Source organism: Helianthus annuus, chromosome 4 (genome assembly GCF_002127325.2).
Source record: "Helianthus annuus cultivar XRQ/B chromosome 4, HanXRQr2.0-SUNRISE, whole genome shotgun sequence".
NCBI lineage: Eukaryota > Viridiplantae > Streptophyta > Magnoliopsida > Asterales > Asteraceae > Helianthus > Helianthus annuus.
The window spans coordinates 36665498-36689142 of record NC_035436.2 but is presented as its reverse complement, the minus strand read 5'-3'; the positions used below and the strand labels follow the sequence as shown (position 1 = coordinate 36689142).

General features: G+C 33.5%; 2 protein-coding genes across 2 annotated transcripts; both read left to right on the top strand.

Annotated features, from left to right (window-relative positions):
- Positions 1 to 9836: 9836 nt before the first annotated feature.
- Positions 9837 to 13414, top strand: LOC118491470 (replication protein A 70 kDa DNA-binding subunit B-like). The gene is made up of 10 exons (XM_035989280.1): positions 9837 to 10019; positions 10547 to 10682; positions 10899 to 10986; positions 11698 to 11825; positions 11915 to 11975; positions 12132 to 12270; positions 12375 to 12586; positions 12662 to 12977; positions 13081 to 13161; positions 13256 to 13414. Exons 1-10 carry the CDS (start codon positions 9837 to 9839, stop codon positions 13412 to 13414), a joined length of 1503 nt encoding a protein of 500 aa, XP_035845173.1.
- A 7539-nt stretch (positions 13415 to 20953) lies between these two features.
- Positions 20954 to 21640, top strand: LOC110933164 (ATP-dependent DNA helicase PIF6-like). The gene has a single exon (XM_022176398.1). It carries the CDS (start codon positions 20954 to 20956, stop codon positions 21638 to 21640), a length of 687 nt encoding a protein of 228 aa, XP_022032090.1.
- Positions 21641 to 23645: the final 2005 nt, after the last annotated feature.

Sequence of the window (23645 nt, the reverse complement as noted above, 5' to 3'; positions counted from 1 at the left end):
GGTGAGCATACAAGTTTAATAGATATAATAGAGTTCAAAATCGTTTACGCATAACCAGCACATACACAGTGTAAAATGAGGCATGTTAGTTATCGAGATGAACCTATCGATATCAATGACTGCGGGTTGACTGCCCAGGGCAGTTCGTAATGCATGATCACCATTGTGACCCATGTATTTAATTGTCCTTAACAACCCCTGAGTGAACAGGTGCTGAGTCCAAACTATAGTACTATCGTTGCTAAGGCAGGTAGACAGCATTCCATGTGTAAACATAACAAACAAGCATTCATTAAGTCACGTAAAACATGCGGTAACGGTTAGCGTTTGAATAGTGTTGCGTTGTGTGATTGATGTGATTTGAGTATAGGTAACGTATGTAACACCCAAAAGTGCGAAAGCAAAAGGGGTTCGAGTATACTCACAGCGATGATGGATTGAAGGGAGCGCTTAGAATGAGATTAGCCAGATCAGAACGATAGCATAATGATAAGCGAAACGTAAATGGGGTGTGAGGTATCAGTGGATCGGACAGTACTCCGATCGGATGGCTATCCGATCGGGTAGCCTGATCGATCAGGTGACAATCCGCTCGGATGGTCGTCCGATCGGGTGACCTTTCGAGTGGATTGTTTCTTCCTTTGGGAAGGATGTGTTTGTGTATGATGGCTTGACTTTTGAAGTTTTCGTTGTGGCATTTTGAAAACATAGAAGTGTTTCTATCCTTCAGGTCGATCGATTAAATGACCGTTCGATCGGCGACAATCCGGTAGGTTGAACACTTAATGAGAACAAGTTCACAGCAGTTTGTCACTTCGATCGAATTATAGTCCAATCGGGTGGCAATCTATTCGTATTGAACAAGTTTGAAAATTGGTTAAGTGTTAAAGTCAAAACATCACATAGTCGTAGTGGCAATCCGATCGGGTGGTAGTCCGATCGGACAACAATTCGTTCAATTTTTAAACTTGAAACGGTGGAATAATGGTTAAGTGTGGGGCCCCAAGGTACAAGTCGATCGGGTGGCACTCCGTTCGGACAGCAGTCCGATCGAGCGTTACTCAACCTGGTCGGCCTGATCGTCTTCTTCCTTGGTTGTTTGATAGTTTTATAGTTTTATCGAGACGGTGTGACAACGCGCTAATCAATAGAACCCCATCTTGACCTCAGTAGCCCGATCGAACAGGAATCACCCAAGTTCAACTAGTTAATCGGTTCAAGACGGTTGTTCTTGGTTAACTCGAAATCGGTGGTTTCGTGGATAGAATCCGGATCTTGAGCTAACACATCACTAAGATAGAGTAGATGGTTAGAACAAGGCCCGATTCTATCGGTTTTGAGTGCATTGAGTGTAAAAGAGTTGAAAGAAGGTTAGAAACCATCTTTCAATCCTTCTTCACCATGAATATGTTTAGATCTATGCAAGATCTTTGTTTATTTGTGTGGAAATCAGTTAGATCTAAGTTGTTCTTGGTGGATTGAAGCCAAAACATAAATCTCATAAGAACACCATGATGACATCATCCTAGAACACCTCAAATCTAGTGATTTCATGGTTAAAAGTTAAGATTCAAAAAATAGAAAGGTGTATGAGTGCGTGTAGATTAGGAAAGTACAAGATTTGGAATAAGATCTTACCGGAATCGCGAGAAATCAAAGAAAAGGTGAGGTTGAAGCGCTTGGTCGGACAAGAGAGCAAGAGAGGTATGTTTGTGATGTTGACAAGGGTATTTATAGGGTTTCCATAAAAGGAAAAGGAGGGGAGAGGCTGGTCGATCGAGTTGGCAACTTGGCCGGGAGGCTGCTCAATCGAACAGCACCTCGATCGGGTGGCCGTTCGGTCGGCTAGCCACTCGATCCGAGTGCGCAGTGCGACGACTTTTGCAGTTTCGATTCGCGTAACGATCGTTGCGATGCGATAGAGTTTCCTATTCAAATTACTTTTAATCCCAACTACTCCATCTAACATACAATCATCCTAAATAACTTGCGTTTAGCGTTTGCGATTCGATTGCGATTTCGTTTCGATTGCGTTTCGATTGATCACCTTAACATAAACATAAATAAACATGCACAAGTAACACATAAGAGGCACGCACACGTAAAACAATAACCAGAACGCATAATTCGAGTTGCGAGTGCGATTGCGATAAGCGATAAAACATGCGATAAACATCGATAAAATAACGAATAAAGCTCGATTATTAATAATTACTCCACATAATATAACTAACGAAAAAGCATAAAAAGGCTAACTACAAGTCAAAGAAGTCAAAACAAGAATTGAGCAAGGAGTGACAGATCGCAATTAGCAATCTTTTCTTCCTTTGACTTCAATCTTGACTTTGACTTCCGAAACACGGGGTGTTACACCAGGGGCTGCCGCCCCTTGGACCCTGCTACGAGGGGCGCTGCCCCCGGACCCCCGTCAAGATCATAAAACGCAATGACTAAATCAAAAACCCAGATCATAAAAATGAAATTAAAGAACTTCTTACATGGATCGAAGCCGATTTCTTCAATGATTGACGAAATTTGAATGATAGAAACACTTATCAGCGATAGAATCGAACTGATCGAGTAGCACTCCTTCACCATCGTTAGAAAAAACCCCATTTAGGACGCTGATTTAACCGTCGTTTGATTTTCACAGATCTAATAAAATATGTGTGTTTATTGAATGTGTTTGTTTCACAGATCTAGTTAGAGATAGATGGATTAGGATTAGGATGATATATGAGAATATTTTTGTTGTTTATGTTAAAGCATGTGAAAATTGGTAAATAGATCAAGGGCGTGGGTGGTGGCTGGTGGTGTGGGGTGGCGGTGGCAGGTGGTGTAGGGTGGTTGTAGGTGGTGAACTGTGGTGGAGTATAGGAGAACACTGGTTTTTCTTTGTAGTGTATATATATTTTCTTTTTTTAGTGTATACATATACACATTAATTTTTAATATGTTTTTGTTTATTTATCAAAATAAAATATTAAATAGATGAGTAAAAAGACTAAAATACCCTTAGTGGACCAGATTTAACAAGAAAATTTTAACTGGGTTAGGCTTAAAGGACGTAACGTGCAACAAAATTCCCTATAAAGGGCAAAACCTGTCAAAATTCGTTGAAAAGGACACCGCCGGCAAAATGGTATTAAGATAAAGGACAAAACCTTTAATTTTTCCTAAAAAAACAGACGACGTAAAAACGTTGAATCACACACGCATGTTGTGTCGTGTTAACTCCCAAAATCTAGAAAGAAGCATAAAACGAAACATAAAAACGTTGAACCACACACGCAGTTTGCGTCGTATTAATTTGCAAAATTTACAACAAAACGTAAAACGAAAAATTTGCGAAAGATGAAAAATATAAGGTTTTGAAAGTAAAATGGTTACTAGGTTAAATGGAAAAAAGATGAAAAATTGTGAGCTAAAATAAAAAAAATCAAATAGTTAAAAACAAAAAATCATTTAAAATAAACTACTAAGCTTACATACAACACCTCTCTACACAAAAGGTTATAAATTTATACAATGTAAATATTCAATCAATCTGATTTTTCTTGTCACACATTAAACCTTAAAAAACGCACACTAACACAAACACGTATATGATGTATTGGAAACAAAAGACTCGATTGAAAAATATTACAACTTAGAGTGTAAATATTATAAATTTAGTGTTTGACCATTTAAACAAAAGTTAAAATGCATGGTGTATATTTATAGGGGGCAGAGATCGACCCCGGCGCCACATATCATAAACTCTCATTTCCATACTATAAATTAACAAAAAAAAGATTTTTCACTTCTAACCCACAATATCTCATCTTTACAATTTAACCTATTTGGTTTTTTTTTTTACTTTTAATACAAAGCTTTTTATGTTTTCCAGTTTAACCCCAACACTTTTTTTTACTTTCAACTTTGGCCCCCCATATTTTTCGCATGTTTTTCGTTTTGCGTTCGTTCAAAATTTTGCGAGTTAACACGTCGTAACGTGCGTGTGGTGTTCAAAGTTTTTTTGGCTATTTTTCCCGTCTAACAAGTTCGTCGCAACGCGCGGGTTCTAGATCGACTTAGTTATTTTTCTATGTTTTACGTTTTAGCCTAAATTTTTTGCATTAACACGCCGCAATGGGTGTGTGTGTTTCAACGATTTTACATCTTCTTTTCATTCGTTTTATTTTTTCCTTTTCTATTTATTTTGTTTTTACGAGTTTTTCGGTGTTGGTCGCTGCCAGTGGTGTGATATTGGTGGTACTTTGCATGGTTTTACACCCCCGCCGCAACACGGGGGCCTAAATACTAGTTTTAGAAAAAGACAAAGGATTCATTGATTTTAGATAAATATTTGTACGTACTGTTAATTTTTATACACAACAGAGATCTATAGAAAAATATAACTCAAAGTTCAAAGATATAATATCTTATATAATAAAACAGATAGCTGGCTAGTAGGTGACACTTTATCTTAACATTAGTTAAATATGATATCACCACGGACATAAAATATTGTTACCCAAACTAGAAACTTCTAAGATTCTTTATTTCCAAATTAGACTTTGGGACTTTAATAACCACGACTTGTTTAATTACTTTTAAATCCTGGTTTTTCACTTTTCTTTTATCTTTCTGGAGGTGTGATCAATTTTTAATACACCTTAATAAAGTGTTAACTATTAGTCACATTCTTTGATAAACATGACCGGCCAAGGAAAACAAGAATGAATTTTGTTACCAAATACTCTAATAAAATGTTACCATTATAAAATTTTATTTAAGTGGAAAACAAAGAAATTTAACTTTAAGTTTTTATGTATTTAGAATAAGAAAGATTTTTAGAAACTCTTCTTTAAGTTTAAGCAATTGTAAATATAATGGTCAAAAACGAGTCAAGTCAATATAAATGCAAAGATGATTGTATACTAAATATGAGTCGAGTTGACTCAGGTGAGCATATCAATATTGAGTTGGCACCTCAACTCGTATTCGACTCTAACTTGTTTGAAATTTGATAATTTAATAGTTTTTATTTATAGATGTGTCAAATAACAAACTAATAATATTATTTTGAATACTATTTATTCATTTAGGCAACCTTTATAATATTATATTGTATTATTCAAGCGAGCCAGTATACCTTAACTTGTACTTAGATCTAAAATTATATACTGTGACCAACTTGAGGTAAATCTATTTGAGTTTTTAACTAGCAAAAGATGAGCGTAGTATGAATATGTCATGAACCATTTGTACCACCTTACTTATTTTTTCTCAAAAATTAATAAAAAGTATATAATAATAAAAGTAATAAACAAACATATTTGTAAAATTTTAAATAGCTGGAGTTATGTGATAGTCATGTAGTTTGAAAAGGTAGCAACCAATGAACATGTCCTTATCACATGGCCCTCACATTCATCACCACAACTCCCCACATGCTTCCCATTGTGTCTCTTGGTTTATAATAATACACCCTAGTTTTTAATTTACTATAAACATTGAAGTATGTACTATATATTAACCTCATTGATACCTTTAGAAATATATAGTATAAGTTCCAAAATAATATGAAAATGAGACGCATGGAAACCGGACAAAAGGCTGACATACACAATAACACTAGCCAAATGTGGTCTACATTATATCATAATGATGCTGCTCTCTTTTCATGGCTTAAACTTCTAAATCAAGTAACATTTCCCGCATTTAGGGTGGATGGGGAGACCACCGGCCAGAGCCTGGTACTTTGGGGGGTACGTTATTTAAAAAAAAATCCGATATGTAAATGTAAAAATAAATAAATTAATAGGGTATACTCATACAAACACCAACATTGACACACTTACAAAATATGTTTACGGTTTAGATTTGTTATTAGCTCATTGCCATTAGGTTTAAACCTTTAATGAGCCCAATACCCAATTTTGTTAAGCCTCAAGAGCACGTTTTTTCGAGCTCGAACAAGGTACATGAATTTTTAGGGCCGACCCTGTCAAGTAATGTATGTATTATGTATAAATAAATATAGAAAATCATCAATATGTCATCTTATAAATATACTTTATACATGACATAAAATGAAATGAATTAAATAGAAAATCATCAATATGTCATCCTATAAATATACTTTATACATGACATGAAATGAAATGAATTAAATGAAAGAACTCATTTTATCCATATGCTGAATCGACATATTTTGTTTAAAAGTTTCCTTTTCTTTTCTAGTTTATACGTAAAGTTTTGTTATATATATATATATATATATATATATATATATATATATATATAGAGTAGGGTTCGCACGGAAAGTGTGTTTTTACTAGAAAGTCTAGGAAGCGATCTGGTCCATCCGATTGGTGTGTTTAAGGGTTGAGATTAAATCAATAGCAATCTTGTAATATTTGAGTTTAATTAATTGATTGTTTTAAATGAGTAGAGGCAGTTTTGTCAATGGCCGTGTTTTAAATCAATTAGATAACCGCCCAGTTCCTAAATTCAAGCGATTTTCCCTCTCTCTCTCTCTCTCTCCAAACCCATCTTGGAAACCCCGATTCCTACCAAAAATAACTACAATCATGGAAGAAGATAACTTTAGAAACGATGGAGAGCACCGGATCAAATTAAAACACTTCTCCATCTCCACCATCTCCGAGTTCATCATCACCATTCAAATATTGTTCTTATCATCTCCGTTTTCTTGACGATGTGTTTTAACAGCAAGCAAATTAATACAGTTGTGTTTTAGCAGCAAGCAGATTCATACAGTTGTGGTTTAGCATCCAGATTCATACATATGTGTTTTAACAGCAAGCAGATTCATACAGTTGTGTTTTAGCATTCAGATTCATACAGATGTGTTTTAACAGCAAACAGATTCATACAGTTGTGTTTTAACAGCAAGCAGATTCATACAGATGTGTTTTAACAGCAAGCAGGTTCATACAGAAGAGTTTTAACATCCAAATTCATACAGATGTGTTTTAACAGCAAGAAGATTCATACAAATGTGTTTTAACATCCAGATTCATACAGATGTGTTTTAACAGCAAGCAGATTCATACAGACGTGTTTTAACAGCAAGCAGATTCATACAGATGTGTTTTAACATCCAGATTCATACAGATGTGTTTTAACAGCAAGCAAATTCATACAGTTGTGTTTTAGCATTCAGATTCATAAAGTTGTGTTTTAACAGCAAACAGATTTATACAGTTGTGTTTTAACAGCAAGCAGATTCATACACTTGTGTTTTAGCATTCAGATTCATACAGTTGTGTTTTAACAACAATCAGATTCATACAGTTGTGTTTTAGCATTCAGATTCATACAGTTGTGTTTTAACAGCAATCAGATTTATACCCTGTGTTTTACCATCTTTATATTGTGGGATCTATAAAAAAAATTGACTTTAGCCCTGTCAACTGTTAAAACACAGCACCAAGAACATGCTGATAAATTCCAGTAATCTTCTGAACAATGGAATATGCGATGTAATGTGACATGGAATTTTAGTTAATGAACACATTAACTTCCAGATTTGAATTCGAAAATAATAAAAATTCCAAAAATCATGAAATTTTAGTTAATGAAGATACATTCCAAAAATAAAATTAAAATGTGAAATTACATGATAGCCCTTCTACTTAAAATCCCTCAATGACACATGTCCAATTCTTATTCCTTCCTAGACTTTCTAGGAAAAATAGACTTTCCACCCAACTCATACTCTATATATATATATATATATATATATATATATATATATATATATATATATATATATATAGGGGAAGGTTCATTTGAGAAGAAATTTAATGTGAGAAGAAAAAGAAGAAAGGGCATATTAGTAAAATACTATTTCATTTATAACTCATATTATTAATTCTTAACTCTTTAGTTAATTAGTTAACTAATCATTAATTATCCTACATATAATCTACAAAACCTACACATATCAAAATTTTCCTACATATACCCTACACATTATAGAATTTTATCCTACACAGTCGAAATTTATCATACACACCTCGAAATATATCCTACACAACTCGTAATTTATCCTACACAATTAGTAATTTATTCTACACTTTAAATTAAGTTGTTTTTTTAATTTGGAAAAAGTATATATTTTGAAAAGGAGTTACAAATTAATTTAGTTAGTTATTAAAGGGAAGAATACAAAATAATGATTTTTGTAAGTTTACCAAAATACCCTTATATTAAAATTAAATGCAAATATTAAATGAAGTAAAATGAAGTATTCTTATTGGTTGAAACTTGTTCTTTTTTCTTCTTACAAAAAAATTCTTCTCATTTGAACCTTCCACTATATATATATATATATATATATAGGGGAAGGTTCAAATGAAAACCACTAGTTATTGTGAAAACTCGAAAACTAATTAAAAAAAGCCAAAAAAACATACAAAAATTTTTTTTTTAATTTTTTTTTTCAATCAAAATTTCGCAGGTTTTTTAATATAAAAAAAAAGTTTTCAAAAAAAAAAAAAAAAAAAAAAATTTGTGTAGTGCACATGTGTAATACTGCACATATGTATGTGTACTACACATGTGTATTATTACACATGTGCACTACACAAAATTTTTTTTTTTTTTTGGAAAAAAAAGTTTTTTTTTATATATAAAAACTAGCGATTTTTATAAAAAAAAAAAATTTTTTTTGTGTGCTTTTTAGGCTTTTTTTAGTTAGTTTTCGAGTTTTCACAATAAAAGTGGTTTTCATTTGAACCATCCCTTATATATATATATATATATATATATATATATATATATATATATATATATATATATATATATATATATATATATATATATATATATATATATATATATAGGGGACCGCTAAAATGAGAACCACCCCAAGTTGTAAGAACCGCGAGAACCACACCATCCGGGTCGCCGTTTACCATGATTTTTTTACACCTAGATGTGTGTATTATAAACACAGCCGTAAAAAAAAAAAAAAAAAAAAATTAAACGCCGCGGCCAAGGGGGTAGTTTATATATATGTCAAATTTTTATTCAGAATTTATCATTAAGAAAAAGTAAAAAGTGGTCAACTATGTATATTACAAACCATCTTTTTACGATTCTCTTATATAAAATGAATTCATGTATTATATAGTTGTAGAGTTAAAATAACGTCCAAAATGTGTCGTATATATACACAATATATATGTATATATATGTGTGTGTATGTATGTATGTTTAATTTTCTCTGGTTTTTAATTGGATGAGTAGAAAAGTGAGATGACAGGATAAGCAAACGGATTAACCGGAAACACCAAATCAAATAACCGAACCCAAAAATAACTTGGTTCGGGTTTGATTATGGTTTATAGCATAACCTAATCGAGTTGGGCCCTTAGGTTTGTGTTGGCCCTTCCCCAAATGCTATGTTTTCATTTGACTGTTTAATTCTTTAGTTATTGTTAATGTTAGAACATGTTTAACCTAGTGGTAAAGTTTAAAATCTATACTATCTATAATAAGAGATTATGAGCTGATGTAAATCTGCTTACTTGTCAGCTTCTAAGCTATGCCACTTGGCGTTGCTGATGTCATAATTCTGTTTACAATATTTGTATCTACATAAATCTATTTCAAATATATAATCTGATTTTATTATTATAAAAAAAGGTTTTCCTTAGGAGGGAACTTTGAAATTGCATGGGGAGGAGAAATTGCCATTAATGCACTGCTAGAAGTAATCATATCTTTCTCTCTCCTTCTTCTTCACACTTTTTATTCAAACTTTCTTCTCATTATGTAACTTCACCGATTCCATTTCACCATTTTCTTCTCATTTCAAAATGTCCGGCTCTTCTGTGCAAACTCTGTCATCCGGCAAGAAATCCGACGGTGAACCCCCATCTTTGTCACTCAGTTTCATTGATGATTTGAATCCGTCTAAAGATATGTGGAATCTGAAGTGTCGAATCATCCGGAAATGGGTTCAGTCCTTTCGGATGGATCTGATCTTGCTCGATGAGAAGGTATTAGTGTTTGTCAATCATCTTTGTTGTTTTTTTAACTCTTTTTATCATTTTCGTTTTGAGTTTTGTGTAACTTAGGGTTAGACAAAAAGAAACAAAGAAGAAAATCTTTTTGTTTGTCTTTTTTATGCGAAATAGATGATTATTGTAAATGGTCTGTTTGTTTGTTTGTTTAAAGAAAGAAAGATGGCTTTTTGTTTGTTTTTTGGATCCTTTATAATTTAGGGTTAGATATAAAGAACCAAAGATGAATATTTGTTTGGTTTGTTTATGGTCCTTCGTAGATGATTATTGTTTACTGTTATTTATTTTCTATTTTGTGTAATTTAGGGTTGGTTTTTGGTCATTTATAGATACTTACTGTTTGTTTCCCTGTTATAGGATTAGGCACAATGAAACAAACATGAATACTAGTTACTTATTGATCCTTCATATGTTGAGACTTTAGCCACATGTACCTTTTATATTTTTTTGAGATACTGTTTATTTGTTTCTTTCTAAAGTATGTGCTTTCACTTATTTGTCAGGGCCGTAAGATTCAGGCAGGGATTAAGGCTCCATTAATTCCTATGTTTATCTCACAGCTTCATGAGGATGAAGTTGTTATTCTCTCCAGATTTGGTGTTGGAGAAAACACTGATGCTTACAAAGTTATTAACCATGGTTACAAGATTAACTTTTACTGATGTACGGTTGTTACACGTGCGAATGGTTGGCAAGGTGTTGATTACGGATTTAATTTCATCGCACATTCACACATTGTTAGTGGAGATGCAAAGGATCTGCTCACGTGCGGTATGACTGTTTCTGATAATCTGTTATATGTTTTGCCTCCCTTTTCAATGTCACTAATTTCTGTTGCTATTTTTAACATTTTAGATGTTGCTGGAATTGTTGTCTCGTGTGGAGATATGGAAATCTTTCCCAATGAAAGAAAAAAGATGAATTTGGATGTTCAAGATGTCCAGTAATTTCTAATTTGCCATTTATATAAATTTGTTTGTGTGTTATGATTGTATTTAATACAATTCCAATGATTAGTTTATTTTATATAAAAGTTCATTAAATGGTTGTTCTTATTTAATACAATACCAATGATTAGATTATTTTATAAAAAAGTTCATTAAATGGTTGTTCTTATTTAATACAATACCAATGATTAAATGGTTGTTCTTTATTGCATTTAATGGTATATTCATAGTAAATCATTTTCATTATTTAATGTAAATGATTAGTAAATCATATACTATATTCACAGTAAATGAGTGTATGAACTTTCAATGTTGTTCTTTTAATGCTATTCTTTAAGTTAAAACATCTACTATATACTGTTCTTATAAGTTGGCTATTTGGTCGCGTTATAATAACTTTTAACCAGTGTTATAATGATCCATGGCAGTATCTTTGTGTTGCTCCCCCATCTAACAACCTAACAACCTTTAACCACTGTTGCATATAACTACTGCTAGCTAAGGTCTGATACTATTACAACAGACAAAGTAAACAAGCAGTACTTAATGGACAACAGTTGTAGTATACAAACAGTGGATGAGGGCCATCAGATGTTAAGAGATATACACTGATGTGTACCAGTTTTGGCTCTTATTATCTGTTTCTCACAAGAACGCAAATGATTGTATTTAACTTTTAATGCTGTTCTTTTATCTTTTTCTTTTAGGAGAGAGGTAGTCCGTTGTACTTTGTGGAATATGTATGCACAAGAATTTAATGATTTTTTGTCTCAAAACTCTCCGAATGAGACTGTGATGGCTGTCATTCAGCATGCGAGGATTAGGAAGTGGCAGGGTAATTTATATTTCACTGATTTATTTCGTTTAGTTTTCCCAATCTCCGTTTTGTTACATTTTTATAAAACATTTTTTTTATTTCTTTAGTGATTTGTAATGAATTGTTGGATATGCATATTGTTTCTTGCTGGTCAATATACTGTTCAGAGTGATAAGTTTGGAAGTCGTCTATTTCTCAACCAAGAAATTGATGAGATTAATGAACTTCGCAAGAGGTACTATCCGTGATTTATATTTCATATTTTTCATGTTTTTATTAACATAAGTGTGAGTATTAACGCTAATTGTGTTTTTATTTTTATAGTCTTTTAGTGAAACAATTTGAAGCTGGTGCTTCTTCTTCTCAAGCCATTCTTTCATCTCAGAGTGTGTTTCCAGTCCGTCAAGAATTTCTAATTGAGACTCCTAAGAGACATGTTGATGAAATTATTGAGATTGATAGTGTATGAATAATTCTATATACATTCATAGGCCTTTTAATTTTGTTAATGTTTTCTATGTTCTATTAATTGAGCATGTTAATAAAGCTTTATCTGTGATATTGTAGGGAATGCCATGTGTGGTAGTTGCAACGATCAAAATTGTTCAACAAAACTATGGATGGTTTTATTCGGCATGTCGAGACTGTAACAAGAAGGTGTTGACCAAAATTGAGTACTTACAATATGCTAAAACCATTTCTGATGAGGTCATGAATCTGTCACCTTCTTCATTGGTTTTTCCGAAATGCGATAAAGAATGCACATCGATAACCATAAAGTAAGTTAATGTCCGATCTTTTTATGTCCAGAACTGCTATGGTTTTTGCTGTAATTTACTTGGCATTTATTACAGGTTCAAAGTACATCTGAGAGTGCAAGATGAAACTGGCAGCGTTTCTTTTATGATGTTTGATAAAGATGTAATGAAGCTTATTGGTTCAACTGCGAATGATATAAGGGAACGCCAAGTGAAGCTTGATGATACTGAAACTTTTCCCCATGAAATATCACGGTTGGTTGAAAAGAAGTTGGCGTTTAAAATTGAAGTTTCTGATTACAACCTTAACCATGACTACCACGTCTACACTATCCAAAAAGTATGTGATGATCCGGACATAATTGCTGAATTGGTTGGTGGTAATGGAAATGCTCTTGAGGTTGCTGATGAGGTAAGAGTTTTTGTATATCCTATATTGATTTGTTTTTTTCTTCCCAATTTTTGTAGTTTAAATATCTTAATTAAATTCCCTTTTGGTAATATTTTGATATTAGGTGTTTAGTCAAGAAGGTTCAGAAATTAAAGCTGTTCAATTATCTGAATCCTCACAGATGGCCGGTGCTGATATTTCAAAGGTGAATAAGAATTCTACAGTTTTGTTTTTTGGTTTAGTATAGATTATATTACATTATTTGATACCTTAGTAGTTGTTTTGTGATTTAATTGAAGGATGTTGTATCTGTTATGGCCGACTCTTCCGTTGTTGAAGCTGAGAAGGATTCGGCCACCAGTCCTAATGGTAAACGTTCGTTGCAGGATGTCGAAGGTCAAAATGTTGGGGAACTCTCTTCTAACAACAAAAGGAAGCCATCTAGGCTTAACACTTAGCTTCTTTCACGTCGTTATATTTTGATGGTAAACATGCTATGTTTTTTGGTATGTACTTAAGTACGTGGTTGTTTGAAGTTTGGTTGTCGTTGGTAAGTGGTAAACTACTCAAACAGTTGTTTTCTATGTTTTAGATGTTGGTAACTTATGAACTTGGAACATGTGGTAAACCATTATGTGGTTTACTTTTTTGTATTATGCTGGGAAATATAATCTTTGGTTATAACGTGTGCTTATGATTTGTGAATATAGTATATGGGATGTCTAAATTAGTTTGACATATTCTAAATTCTACTTTTTTTAATATAGAGTTTGAATGTATCATCAGCAGTTGTTGTACACAAGCAGTACTTAAGGTACAACAGTTGTAGTATACAAACAGTGGATGAGGGCCATCAGCTGCTTATTATCTGTTCCTCTTTAACCACTGTTACATATAACTACTACCAGCTAAACACTGATACTATTACAATAGACATAGTAAACAACTGTTTCTTCGGTCCACTGCTTCATTCTAAGCAGGGATTTGGTCTTTAGCAGTACTTGAGTTAGGGCAGTAGATTAAATAGCAGCACTTTGTCTTCAGCAGTTGTTGTACACAAGCAGTACTTAAGGAACAGAAGTTGTAGTATAGAAAGAGTGGATGAGGGCCATCAGCTGTTTATTATCTGTTCCTCTTTAACCACTGTTACATATAACTACTGCTAGCTAAACACTGATACTATTATGACAGACATAGTAAACAACTGTTTCTTCAGTCCACTGCTTCATTCTAAGCAGGGCTTTGCTCTTTAGCAGTACTTGAGTTAGGGCAGTAGATTAAATAGCAGCACTTTGTCTTCAGCAGTTGTTGTATACAAGCAGTACTTAAGGGACAGCAGTTGTAGTATACACACAGTGGATGAGGGGCATCAGATGTTATAACCACTTTAAAGGGCAAAGTCTAATGCAAACAGATGCTTATGATGAATCCACTGATGTGAACCAGTTTTTGCTCTTTTTAGTTGTTCCTGTTTAACAATTGTTACATATAACTACTGCTAGCTAAACACTTATACTATTACAATAGACAAAGTAAACAATTGTTTCTTCATTCCACTGCTTCAGTCAAAGCACGGCTTTGGTCTTTAGCAGCACTTGAGTTAGGGCAGTAGATTAAATAGCAGGACTTTGTCTTGAGCAGTTGTTGTATACAAGCAGTGCTTAATGGACATCAGTTGTAGTGTACAAACAGTGGATGAGGCCTATCAGATGTTATAAACACTTTAAAGGGGAAAGTCTAATGCAAACAGCTGCTGATGATGAATCCGCTGATGTGAACCATATTGTTTGCCTCTTATGAATCAACAGTGAATAAGCTTTTGACAAATGTTTTGAGCATCTGCGGTTCTGATGAAAGGGATGATTTAAAGTTTAATGCAAACAGCTACTTATGATCAATCCACTGATATATTATAATCTGTTTTTTAGTATTTGATCGTTCAACCATTCACCAGTTTTGGCTCTTATTATCGTTCTTCTTTAACCAGTGTTACATATAACTACGGCTAGCTAAACACTCATACTATTACAATAGACAAAGTAAACCATTGTTTCTTCATTCCACTGCTTCAGTCCAAGCCGGGCTTTGGTCTTTAGCAGCACTTGACTTAGGGCAGTCGATTAAATAGCAGCACTTTGTCTTCAATTTTCGTTATATTTTTTGAGTTAAATCGATTTTCGTTATGACAGGATATAATTCATAAATATAATTATTTGAGTTAAACTTCAACTTTAAATAAGTTGGCTATTTGGTCGCGTTATAGTAACTTCATTGTAGTAACCAATATATTGTTCAAACCAAGACAAGGATGATTAAAAAATATGTAGTATTTAAATCCATATAAATTATGATGTTTCTAAGGGGTCCAACGAATTCCTAATAAAACCAAGACAAGAATGTTTAGAAACATGTAGTAGTTATGGAGTTGATGTTTCTTGAGGATCGCGTTGTAATGATAAAAAAATATGTACTATTTAATTCCATATAAATTATGGAGTTGAACTTTCACTTGGTTATATTTTTTATACAAAAACAAAGGCCCCCCAATTTGGCTTAATTTTGCAGTTAAATGGTCTAATTCTTTCAATAATTTCTGGCCCATAAGTTGTGAACCATAAAATCCTGTCAAAGGCCCACAAAATGAATTAGGTATGTTAAATGACCATTTCATATTGTACGCTATGTTTATAGCTTCTTTTTCGAATGAATCAAAGTGAAGATTTAAAATTAGCGCCAAAAACTCAACCTATAATTCAAGACGCTCTTAGTTTGGAAGCAATCGATGAACACTAAATGGTAGGTTTTTCTATCTCATTTGTTTAAATCTATTCTCAACATTTGATGTGATCATCCACTTATTTAGGTAGGTTTTCAATAGGGATCTTCAATCACCACTAGCTGTTGAGAATAAATGTTTTTTTGGACAGTGATTACAATAATCACGTATAGCTAGCCCTAAATCAGACATATGTGCTCAATTCTTATGTACAGTTACGGAGAGTAAAAAGAATTTGATACCAAGACATAGAGAGTATTTTCCACAGTGCAGTCCCCAACAGTCCAAAGAATCCAGGAAGATAAGAAAGTCTATCTTCAATAAGCGTAGAAACAGGGGTGTGGTTCAATTTGTACAGACACCTCCTATTATTGATACACTTCTGGGCAATGTTACTATCACAAAAAAATGATAACGGAGGTATGTTTTTGATGGTCATATGTCAAAAATGTAAGTGTTTGTAGCATAAATTAACCAAATCTCTTCATGTACAGCATGTCACACGCCCGACAATTTAGATCGAACATGTGTTAGTACAATCCCTCTGACTTCATCCAGTCTTGGTAAGGTTATAAATCTTATTTTTTTAAGGTATGCTATCTGACTTGACCTTATCCCTTTGTTTGAATTTTAGGGAATCTCGAAAGGCTAAGTATGGTGTTTATGACTCTAGAAAGAGGAAACAAAGTTTGAAAACCATGGATATAAGTAAATTTGATTTCTCCATTGTAGCTGATTTAAGCAGGACATCTTCAATGGTCACTCCTCTTCAACCATCAAATCATAAAATTGATAGAAGTCCATTAACAGATATTACAAACTGTATGCTATATACACTTTTGTTATTACTGTTAATCATTTATTGAATGTTAATGTAAGTTTGATAACATTTATAAATTTTGTCTTGCAAGTGGATTGTGTTACAGTAAGGTCCCGTCGAAGTTATATTCCAACTCCTCAGAATATTGACAATAGAACTTCTCGACAACTGCCAAAATGTTCCGTAGTAGCGTTTAGTGGTATGTGTTTTACTTTTAATACAAAACTAAATATAAGTTTCTGAGTCACTATATTTGTCGAATCTATGGCTTATCTTCCTATCTGTTGTAACCGATGTTAATTTGCCTTTTCCAAAATGAAACGGCAGGAAAAGAAAATTCCTACCCTGGTGAGAGGTCTAACTTTGATGATCCCGATTCGGAGGATTGTTTACCATCTTTTATCGTAAAAAAGATTACGGAATTGCAAGAGGTAACCACCCTCCTTAAACTTATCAAAGTATCTTTCCAAATAACAGTTTAATCTCCTAATATTTCACTTATATCATCGTTTTTTTATCTGCCTATATAATTTTGTAGAATACGTTGATCATGGAGATGCTATTTATGTATGTTCTTACTGTCATGCAATGATTTGGAAAGATTAAATGCTTAGGGGTAATTTGGATTCTAAGAAATCTTCTTTTTCTCTTTGTTGTTCGTACGGAGACGTTGGATTGCCTTCCTAACCTGCTCCTCCTCCACTGCTCGAAAGATTTTACAAAAGAGTTACTCCTGAAAGCCGCAATTTCATGAATAACATTCGAGCATATAACATGATGTTTTCCTTCACATCCCTTGGTGGCAAGGTATCTAAAACTTTTCAAAAAACCAAAGGTCCTTATGTTTTTGGACTGCAAGGACAAAATTACCATCGCATTGGTAGTCTGCTACTGAAAGATGGTGAAGAGCCCAAATTTTTATAGCTTTATATTTATGATTCCCAAAACGAGGATTTTAATCGTCAAAAGGCTGTAAGGTAAATTAAGCATTCAGTAAATTCTGTTTTATGTCAAGTGTTATATATATATATCTGATCTATACAATAATGTCGTTTTTTACACAGTGTCGAGCAAGGTTCGAAGACAGACACTAAACAACAACTTGATCTTGCCATCATATCGAGTCTTAAAAAATGTTGGATTCATGCAATCCACTTGTGAAGTCATTTAGAATGGTACGAGATTGTTTTAAACAAAATGATTGGCAAAATGTAAGACTCAAGCTCATTGGAATAAGGGATAAGGATGGTAGAATTTTTAACTTGCCTACTGCTGAAGAAATTGTTACCTTAATAATTGGTGATTTTGATGGAGCATTTGATAAAAGGGATATCATAGTTCAAACAAAATCAGGCGATCTTCAGAGAATCAGTGAGCTTCATCCCTCTTATCTTGCATTGCAATATCCACTTATCTTTCCATATGCAGAAGATGGATTTAGACTTGGTATTAAACATCGAGGTGTTTCAGTTGATTGTGACATACTTAGAACCAGTACCACAATGAGAGAGTTCTTTAGTTACAGGATACAAGACAAAGCCAACCAATTTTCGTTGTTACTCAATGCCCAAAAGCTATTCCAACAATTTGTAGTTGATGCGTATACAATGATAGAATCTGCACGGTTAGCTTACATAAAGACACAACAACCCAAACTTAGAAGTCAAACATTTAAGAATTTAAATAAAAGTGTTCAAAGTGGCCAAAGCGATGCGTCAAATTGTGGAAAACGAATTTTGTTGCCATCTTTATTTACCGGTGGAGCGAGATATATGATGCAAAAGTATCTAGATGCTATGGCAATCTGCAAAGCTGTAGGATATCCGGATCTCTTCATAACAGTCACTTGTAATCCCAATTGGCCTGAGATTTATAGATGTTTAAAAGACAAATGGTTGAACCCTCAAGATAGACCGGATATTATCGCACGGTTATTCAAAATTAAAATCAATCATCTAATTCAAGATTTCATGAAACATAAATTCTTTGGTGAGATACAAGCAAGTAAGTCATTGTAAATTGTTTTAATTAATTTCTCAAATAATACTTTTACTAACACTTTTTTTGATGTAATATTTTAGTTATTTATACAATCGAATTTCAGAAACGTGGTCTACCTCATGCTCATATATGTTTGTTCTTAAGTGCCGAGAGCAAATTTCCAACGGCTAAAGAAATCGATTTGGTTATTAGTGCTGAAATACCTGACAAAGAGATGGATGCTTCACTGTATGAACTTGTCAAACAATTTATGATCCATGGTCCTTGTGGTACAGACAATCCTCATTCTCCATGCATGGTTAATTTAAAATGTTCAAAAAAGTTTCCGAAAAAATATGTAGATGAGACTTGTGTTGATTCTGAAGGATATCCTGTCTACCGACGTCGTCAATCATGCAACACAATAGAAAAAATGGTGTCTTACTTGACAATAGGTTTGTGGTTCCGTACAATGCTATGCTACTCAAAAAGTATCAGTGCCACATAAATGTTGAGTGGTGTAACCAAACAGGATCCATCAAATATCTCTTCAAATACATTAATAAGGGTCCGGATAGAGTGACAGCTTCTGTTTACGAAAGTACCTCCACTGCTAATGTGAACCCTCAAAACAAGGAAATGACAAATAATGAAAATCGGAAGTAGATGAAGTTAAAGCATATCTTGATTGTAGATATATTTCACCGTGTGAAGCTGCTTGGAGAATCTTTAAGTTTGACATACAGTATCGGCATCCATTTGTTGAAATATTACCTTTTCACTGTGAAGATGGTCAGGCTATTGTTTATGACGATAATTCAAACTTGTGTGACGTGATCAGTAACCCAACTGTGAAAATGTCTATGTTCACAGAATGGATGAAATGTAATCAAACGGATGCATTTGCTAGAACTTTGAAGTATATAGAGTTCCCTAGATACTTTGTATGGATACGCAAAACACGAAAGTGGGTACGTAGAAAAAAACCTTTTGGTGCAGTTGGTAGGATACATTATGTACCTCCATCACTTGGTGATTGTTATTTCTTGAGAATTTTATTGAATCACGTTATAGGACCAATGAGTTTCAATGATATAAAAACAGTTGATGGAAAAATATATCATACTTTTAAAGATGCATGTTTCGTTCGCGGTCTGTTGGACGATGATAAGGAGTATTTAATGGCCATTAATGAAGCAAGTACATGGGCTACTTCTGATTTCTTGCGTACATTTTTTGTAATGCTCTTGATGTCAAACTCCATTTCTAGGCTGGGTATTTTCTGGAAGGAAACAAAATCTCTATTATGTGAAGATACATTATATCAGCAACGGAGGATTACTGGTATTCCTGGTAATTTTAAAAACTTAAATAAAATTTCAGATTCCATTTTACTTTAATCAAGTGTTTAAAAAATCTAATTACTAAACATCTGTTGTATTTTTTAGATTTGGTTCTTAAAGAGGAAGAGATTGAAAACATTTGCTTAGCACATATCCAAAAACTGTTACTTGGTTATGGAAGTACGTTAAGCAACTTTCCTGACATGCCAAATGTTCCTGACAACTACACTTCAGGATTGAACAATCAATTGATAACGAAGGAACTTTCGTATGATCGGGCTATCTTAAAAAAGGAACTTGCAGCTTCCCTAAAATCTTTAACTGATGAACAGCGAAAAGTGTATCAAACCGTCATGAATGCAGTTGTTAAAGGAAGTGGAGGAGTTTTCTTTCTATATGGTTACGGTGGAACTGGTAAAACATTTCTGTGGAAAACATTTGCAGCTGCGTTACGTTCCGATGGTGAAGTTGTGTTGAATGTTGCATCCAGTGGTATTACATCACTTCTATTCGATGGTGGTAGAACGGCTCATTCCAGGTTTGTAATTCCGATAAATGTTAACGAGGATTCTATATGCTCTATTGAACCAAACAGTGAGCTAGGAGGCTTAATCAAACAAACTAAGATGATAATCTGGGATGAAGCGCCAATGACACATAAGCATTGTTTTGAAGCTCTGGATAGAACAATGAGAGATATAGCCCGTTCCAATAATCCGTCCTTGCAGAACAAACCTTTTGGTGGAAAGATTGTGCTTTTTGGCGGTGATTTTAGACAAATCCTTCCAGTCATTCCAAAAGGTACCAGAAGCATGATTGTAAATTCTTCATTGAATTCTTCTTATATATGGCAGGATTGTCAGTTACTCAAGTTAACTGAAAACATGAGGTTAAAAATGGGTACCAAATCAAGTAATTTTAACGAGACCAAGGAATTTGCTGAATGGATTTTAAGGCTTGGTGATGGTCTACTTGGGGTCCAAATGATGGAGAAGTGGAAATTGAAATTCTAGATGATTTACTTATACTCGATGCAGTCAATCCTATATCTTCATTGATCGCTTTCACATATCCGGATATGCAAAAGTTTTTATGCAATTCAAATTACTTCCAACAAAGAGCCATTCTTGCACCCACAAATGAAGTTGTGGATTCAATAAATACAGAACTGTTAAATAGTAAGCCTGGTAAAGAAAAGATATATCTCAGTTCAGATACTTTATGTGAGTCTGAGGATCAAACCGACTTTAACATGGCATTGTTTCCTCCGGATGTATTAAACAAATTGCATCTGTCAGGATTACCTAACCATAAATTGGTTCTCAAAGTTGGAGCTCCGGTAATGTTACTTAGAAACATTGATAAAACAAATGGTCCGTGTAACGGTACACGACTTCAAGTAACAAAACTTGGAAAACTTGTAATCGAAGCAAAGATTATTACTGGAAATAATATAGGTCATCATACTTTGATTTCAAGATTGAAAATGACACCGTCTGATAAAAGAATACCGGTGAAAATTGCATCAAGACAGTTCCCATTATCTCTATGCTTTGCAATGACCATCACCAAAAGCCAGGGACAATCACTTGAACGTGTAGGCTTATATCTTCCAAGGCCGGTTTTTAGTCACGGACAACTATACGTTGCTGTATCACGAGTAAAGAGCAGGAAGGGTTTGGAGATCTTGATATGTGACAGGGGAAAACAAGTGTGTAAAACCACAACTAACGTGGTCTACAAAGAAGTTCTACAAAATCTATAGTCGTTGTAGAAATAGCATTTTGAAGAAAAGTCTTGTAATGTTTGAAGTTATTTGGTATTATGTTTTGCACATCCTATCAACATGTTTCTTTTATCTAATAATAATGGATGTTATTTTACAGAATTGTTTTAAAATATAGTATACATTTTTAAAAAATGATACCTTTAACAATTATAAAATAATGAAAGATAAATAACAATAACATATATCTAAAAGACAAGAAATAACTAATACAAGTAATACTTTCAACCGTTTGTTTGTAGTTCAGTAACATATGAATTAAAAACTTTTCAGTAGCTAACCCTTCGTACTACCAACATCAAAACTAAACTACCAACCTTTACAAAAGTGTTTTGAGGAAACCAACAACCACAAACAAAAAACATTGTTTCCATACAACATAACATTATCTGAAAAAGCGCCACAACCATTCAGTCAAACAAGAAAATACCTTTACCCATGACGAATTTAAGGGTAAACTCTTCACGAGGAACCAAGTTTTTATCCTTCACAAACTGTTTCATGTTTTTTATGTAAAACCGATCATCAGGAGACTCGATACCAACTCGAACATCCCAAACATTTCCAGCAGCATCTACAATCTTTAAAGTTCTTTTCCTATCCAAGCCAAGTTTTTTACCAAGAACTTTTTTAATGCGCTGTACCAAACAAAAAATAATGTTAACAAAGATAGTATTATAATATGGTTAACACAATGTAAGGTCCTGTTACTACTTTTTGGTTACAGAAACTTACAAAATGATTGTCCACATGAAAAACTACTGGAATAGTTTCGTTATTCATAGTTACAGCGAGCATTTCAGTTTCATTGTCCTTAGTTATGTCATCCACATCTTCACCATCAGAGATACTGATAACCTCTTCTACCACTTCTTCCTTAATAGCAGCATATAATTCCGGTGGCAAGATTAAATCAGCATCCTTGGAACAATTGAAAACAAACATATCAAAAGTGTGAAGATCAATCATTTCAAACACAAGAAGATGTTCATCACTTAGTGAAAAGTTCTTCTTAATCCAATCCCATCCAGTTGTTATGTAAAGCTGATTGTCACTAACATCCATTCGAACAAAAAATTTATGCTTCCCAGGACCTCTAATAACAACCGGATAATTTGGAATGGTATTGTCCATCTTGTGATGTACAAATAAACGATTGATATGCTACAACGAGAAAAAAAAAATATTAGTAGTTTCATATACGGAACCATAATAAATAAGAAACAATAATAAATATACCGAACCCAGATTGCGAACTACATACCATAGCATCAGGTTTATCAAAATCGCCATTGGGTCTGTAGTAAAAATAATCAGATGGAGCAAATGCAATATTGTCATAGAAATAAAATATCCGGAAACTTTTGCTTCTTCATACTGAAATACGAGCCATGATCTAGATTGTAGTTTCAAAGTTTGAACTACGGAATACTACCCATTGTAGAGACAATAGAAGTTTCCTATATCATATATCTTGACTTCAAAGACTTGCCCATTAGTTGTCCGTACTTTGACAAACCCAACAGGATAGTTAAACTCTTTTATCCATTGTTTATACTTTTTTGGCAGAACCTATGTATAAGTATATTAAAATCAGAACTGTCTAACATGATGTTATAAAGAAAATAAATTCGACATATCTGAGATTAAAATACTAACCAAAGATTTCCTTTGGTTGTCGGTCATGTAACAAGCAAAACCATACATCTTTCTATAAAAAGAGAAAAACGTTAAAAGATGGTAAGTAACTGAGAGAACATGATGAAAGGAAATAGCATTAGTATCCAACCACTGTTTGACCAAAGTCAAACCACTTTTTTTAAAAAAATCTGTTTGACCAAAGCCTCTTTGACCAAAGTCAAACCACTGTTTGCAAAACTATGACTCTTAGTGGTTCAAAAGTCTGCTTGACCATGGTCAAACCACTGTTTGTCCAATGACAAACCACTGTTTTCTCCTCAAAACACTGTTTAACCCAACAGTG